The 6,080-nt window shown below is 29.1% G+C and overlaps 2 protein-coding genes across 2 annotated transcripts; both read left to right on the top strand.

The window, feature by feature from the left end:
* Window positions 1–2,043: 2,043 nt before the first annotated feature.
* LOC136078789 (EPM2A-interacting protein 1-like) lies at window positions 2,044–2,724 on the top strand. The gene has a single exon (XM_065794598.1). It carries the CDS (start codon window positions 2,044–2,046, stop codon window positions 2,722–2,724), a length of 681 nt encoding a protein of 226 aa, XP_065650670.1.
* A 90-nt stretch (window positions 2,725–2,814) lies between these two features.
* LOC136078788 (SCAN domain-containing protein 3-like) lies at window positions 2,815–3,730 on the top strand. The gene is made up of 3 exons (XM_065794596.1): window positions 2,815–3,066; window positions 3,134–3,489; window positions 3,589–3,730. The coding sequence occupies exons 1-3, from the start codon at window positions 2,815–2,817 to the stop codon at window positions 3,728–3,730; spliced, it is 750 nt and encodes a 249-aa protein (XP_065650668.1).
* Window positions 3,731–6,080: the final 2,350 nt, after the last annotated feature.

Raw genomic sequence — 6,080 nt, 5'->3', positions numbered from 1 at the left:
ACTTTCTTTAATTACTAAGATATTTTACTTAAAAGCGTGCAAAACTTTTCTTAAAATAAACGCATTCATTTTATTTTAAATAGAATATTTTAAAACATTATGCACACAAAAAAAAAAAAACTTATTATTTACCGTTTTTAATATCAATCTGGAAAATTATTCAGGCTTTTTTGCAAATAATATATTTAATTAATTAAGGTTTACAATAGTAGTAATGTTTACTACTATTGTAAACCTTAATTAATTAGAAAAACAGCCCTAATTATAGTTATTTTCTTGGTTTGATAAGTTGAACCAAGTAATTCTAGAAAATATTTTAGAAGGTTCTTGGTTGAACTTTTAATAAAAAAAACGTAAAGTAAAAGAGATAGGTCTAGGCAAGATGAAATTAATCGTTGTGGAAATGTTAGAAATAAAAATTCTGTAGTAAGTTTTCTACTTAGCGAGCAGAAAGCTTACTTTCCAGAATTAAGTGTCAAGCAGTGTTAATGTCTGTTAATTTGATTTTACTTTAGACAATTTAGAACAAAGCAAAGTATGAATTTTACTATTTATATTAACAATTAATAACAGTTTTGAATTTAAATGATTTTAAATTTTTTAACAATTTCAAACATAATTATGTTCTTTTTTTTTTAGTTGCTTATGTCATCACTTGATTAGTTTGCTTACTGTTGAAACATGGTTTTAATTTTGTAAATTTATTATAATGTAAAATTTACTCTATTAATCATTAGTCAACAGTTAGAAAGAAGCTGGAGCTTAATTAAGAAATGCTCGCAATTAAAACAAAGGTTAAAATACTTTTGTTTACTGGTAACATAATAAAAGCAGTTACAACTATTTATTGCGTGTTTTTTTACTTTTTTTAACATGCTGCTTTGCAAACACTTTCTCTCCCTCTCTCTCTCTCTCTCTCTCTCTCTCTCTCTCTCTCTCTCTCTCTCTCTCTCTCTCTCTCTCTCTCTCTCTCTTAGATGAGAGGGAGAATTAATAAAACTATTTTAATTACTCGGTAGACAGTATTGTGTGCTTACAAATATTTTATGCTATCCGCTATTGTTGCTGTGTTTTGCGTTGATAGACCTAGGCTGTTATAGCTATTTTTTATTCTTTATATTTTCTGTTTTATTATTATCCTAATTCTACTAACAATAAAATGCAAATAATACTTTTTGAATTAAAAATTGTAACTTTTTTTTTATTTCTTTTTTTAGGTTTTTGAAGGCTTTACTTGACTTCCATTTTCTGGTACCTGTGTTGTAACAGATTTTAAAAAGAACTTAACTGATGTTAATGCTGTCTTTATGTCGTTAACTATAAGCCGGAAGTCGGCAAATTGTGGGCCGCGTCCCAATTGTGGGCCTTTGCTACATAATTTGTGGGTCCCAAGTCACCTAACTGCATAATATACAAAGTAGTGTAGTTGTGGGCCTTTTAGTTGTTTTCCAGACTGTAAAAATTAAAAAATGCCTCCTTATAAAATACTTCCTAACACCAGATCATGTCATTTTAGACATAGTAAAAAAATAGTTTTAATGCACTCTAACACTGCAGCACTTTAAGACTTCAAATAAGATCCTTAAACTTAAAAGTTAAATCATGCTAAAAAATTACTTTTGTAAAAGATTACAAAAATAAAAAAATTTGAAAAGCACGTCAAAAATAATTAGAACATTCGAATTTGTTCAGATGAAGTAACTCAAACAACAATTTAATTAATTTAACACTGTAAAAACTATTTCATATCAAATATACCAGTGGTAAAAGTTATCGTCTTTAGAATGTTTTTCGTACTTTTCTTGAATAAAAATACTACATTGTTTAGATTTTTTACGAAATAAGTATTATAAAAGAAATAGTCGGCAAATCTTTAATGTTTTAAATAACCGGTTTTTTAAGACGCAATATTTGGAAATTGTTAAGACGCAATATTTGGAAATTACTCGAGTATAACCAGTTATCGAGTAACCGGTTATCAAGTTTGGATGCTTTACTCAGAAGTTGCAACTCTGATAAATACACACATTAACTTGCAAAGATATGCCAGGTAAACATGAAGCGAAGCGTAAATATGCACGTCAGTGGAATGCAAAATGGGAGCTGATTTATTTCTTCACTGAGGGACCAAATAACAATGCTCTATGTTTAATATATAAGGAGACTGTTAGTGAACTGAAAGAAACCAAGCTTGAACGTCATTTCGTTTCAAAACATGAATTGTACAATACTAAATATCCTCTTGATTCAACAACCAGAAAAATAAAATACGACTCATTGAAAAGCTGTTTAAAAAAACAGAAAAAATTGTTTCAAAAAATGTCTAGCAGTGTTGATTGTGAAACTCGTGCCTCTAATATGGTGTCATGGATATTAGCAAAAAACCTAAAATCATTTACTGATGGTGAAATAATCAAAGAATGCATGATTGAAGCATCAAAATTTCTTTTCCCAAATGATAAAAAAATTTATGACAAATTTCAAAGTATGCACTTGTCCGTGCGTACAGTTACTCGAAAAATTGAGAAATTGGTTGTTAATGTTTATGAACAATTGTCAAACAATCTGTCAGAAGCTGAATTTGTGAGTATCGCTCTCGATGAATCTACTGACCTTGTCGGTAAAGCACAACTCTGTGTTTATGCACGTTTTATCATTACGAATTGTTGTTTATTTGAAGAACTGCTTGGAATTGAACTACTGGAAACAACTAAAACTGGATAAGACATTTATGACAAATTGTTCAAAATATTAAAAAATAGGAAAGTGCCTCTTCAAAAAATATCTTCAGTTGTCACAGATGACGCTCTTGCTATGATTGGAAGAATTTTAGGAGTTGTTACTTTGCTGAGAAATAGTGGTGAGTTTCCTAACAAATTTATGTCATATCACTGTGTGATACAGCAGGAAGCACTGTGCGCTAAAGTTGCGACAATTGATGATGTAATGACAGCTGTAGTAAAAATAATCAATCATAAACGTTCCAATGCACTCAAACAACGTCAATTTCGTGCGCTAATGGAACAAAATGAAGATGAACATTGTGATCTTCTTCTTCATTCAGAGGTATATAGACAAAAAATAAATAATTTACCATTACAATCAAAGATAAATGTTTGTCTATTTTTTGCAGGTTATGTGGCTATCAAGAGGAAATATTCTTAACAGATTTTGGGAGTGTTTGCCAAGTGTACTGCAGTTTATGGTAACTCAAAAATTTTCATTCATAACAATGTCTATTGAAGAGTTTAAGTGTAAACTGGCTTTCCTTTGCGACATCGCAGCACAATTCAATGTTCTGAATAAGAGATTACAAGGCCGCCGTGTGCTGGTTTGTGATTTGATCAACTACATCACTGTGATGAAGACAAAACTTAATTTGTACAAAACTCAATTTGCATCTGGTAGTTGTACTCATTTTCCTACTTTAAATGAATGTCAACCATCAAGGAAAATATTATCGTCATTTTCATTAATAGTGACTGCTCTGTATGATCAATTTGAAAACAGATTTAATTAACTTGAAGACTTAAAAAAGCATATGGTTTTTTTGTGTTATCCATTAAACTTTGATATGAATGATATTAGTATTCTAAAGGATTTTGAAGAAGCTGATATTTTAAAAGCAGAGGATGAACTAATTAACTTTCAATGTGACGACGAGTTGAGAAGAAAGGCACCAAAAAAAGATGAAGATGGCACTTTAGGTGAAAATTTAATTTTCACCTAAAGTGCCATCTTCATTTTTCTGGCATGCTGTCTTCAATTTTCTGGCATGCTGTCATGAAGGAACGTTTTCCAGTTCTTAAAAAACATGCAAATAGACTTATCTGTATGTATGGCACTAGTTACCAATGCGAACAATAATTCTCAGCCATGAAAATAATAAAAAATGTTTACAGAACAAGACTGACTGACACTCATTTGAATGACCTTGTGCTAGCTGCAACAACAAAATACTCACCAAATTTTTAATTGTGTTTTATGTGCTTTTTTTCTTAAGTATGTATTTTGTATCGATACAATTATTAGTTCTATAATCTAGTTCTATACTATATTCTATTATATAGGTAATATAACCTATTTTATATATAATATATGCTGTGGGCCGCAACTAAAACAAGAATTTTGCAAGTGGGCTCCTTTGGAAATATGGTGCCGACCACTGCTATAAGCAATGATATTGCTGATAGGCAGTCAAAGTTAAAATATTATTTATAGATAATTTTGTATTTAATTTTTTAAATAATATATCAAGTTATTAATGTGCTTTTGGTTATTAATGATTTAATTACTCATAACCCCTATTTAGGGTTGCTTACTGCTAGTTTTTTTTATTATTGCTACTGTTGTAAATTTCTACTGTTATTATTATAGTTTTTAGTTGTTATTGTTATTACTACTGTTTTTATCACAATGATTATTACTGTATTATTATACAGGTCAACAAAAAAAAAAATTTTTTCTAGTGCCGAGTAAGCAATTTGTTTTTTGTATAGCATTTCTCATTTTGATTTCAAATATGCAACTCATTTTACACCATCACCTCTAGTTGTAAAAATAGTTGTAAACATTTATAACACTTTCAATTAAAGTGCAAAAGCCAATTTAAAAAATCGCGAAAAAAATCATATAGTTGGGCCATATAGTATAGTAATGGTACCAACTGTTAGTCAACTGTTTCATTACTGTTGGGCCGTTAATGTACCATTACCGGCCCAACACTTAGCCAACAGTTTATAAAACAGTTGGCTAAGTGTTGGTAAAAAGTTACGTTTTTTTCACTGTACCAACTAAATAGCCAACTGTAGCTAATAGTTGGTTATTAGGATCGGGCCAACTATTTACCAGCTGTTCAATGTTTACTGGGATCACTTGTTTTTTACTCTTATTAACTTAAATTTTTGCTCATATTTATTTTTGATTTTGATTAAAATTAAAATAGAGATTATAATAACATCGAAACTGAATAAGACGAATAAAATTATTTACACACAGATTCGTACAAATAAAGACATTTAGTAATATATAAAACGTTAACATTACTTTTTTGCTGGGGGTTCCTTGAAATGAGCATTAAAACATTCGAAGCGTCATATACCAGAGAATTGAATCTTTATAAGGGTCAATACTATATCCATTTCCTGACGAGAATCTGGTACTATACTACATAATTTTTAATATAATTTTAACGCTGATATATTTTTATTATCTTTTAGACAATTATGCGCCCACTTCCCTTTTATATTATATATTTGTTTTTGTTGTTTGTTGTAATACTTCTGCTTTATAGTTGTACTTTATGTCTAATGAATTGAGTAATTTTGTTATATTATGTTAATTGTGTCACATGCTTATCACAACAATGGCAATTGTTTATAACTGTTTTGGTTTTTGTTATATGTTTTTGTATATTTATCTTATAATATCTTATAGGTTTAATTAGATATTTCCTATTTTTTACCTGAGGCTAAAGCTATTCGGGTTACATGAAAATAATTAGACTTATTGTGTTTGTCGCTCTTTGAGAATTAAACTAAATATAAAACTAATAATTTTACTATAAGGGTGGATGTTTTTATAAAACAAATTCACTAAAACGATCAACTCCACTAAACAGTATGAATTATAATTGTACTAAGTTAAACAAAACTATCATTAAGTAAAAACAACTTCTAATATAATCAATTAGCTCTTTTCTCTAAGACATTTGCCCCTAAATATTTCCACTAGTGACTATACTTATTTGTTCTAGTTGCGAACCTTATATATAAAGAGAAAATAATAACATCGGAAATGAACGAGACGGAGAATCAAATTATTTACGAACACACAGATTCATTCAAATAAAGAATTAAATGACACATAAAACATTAACATTTAGAACAGTACAAACACAAAACACAATAACTTACCGAAACTGAAACAACACTTAATTAAATCTAACATAATCAACACTCCCTTAACTCAAATATAATTACTAAATAGTACTCCCCTTTCAAACACCACCTCTCAATACTGGTCACCTGTCCAAATATTATAATTTATCTAGCACTTACTTGCACTTATATAAAATATTT

The sequence above is a fragment of the Hydra vulgaris genome, chromosome 03 (assembly GCF_038396675.1).
Source record: "Hydra vulgaris chromosome 03, alternate assembly HydraT2T_AEP".
NCBI classification, from domain to species: Eukaryota; Metazoa; Cnidaria; class Hydrozoa; order Anthoathecata; family Hydridae; genus Hydra; species Hydra vulgaris.
Note: the sequence above shows the minus strand (reverse complement) of the source record. Positions and strands in the feature narration are given on the sequence as shown.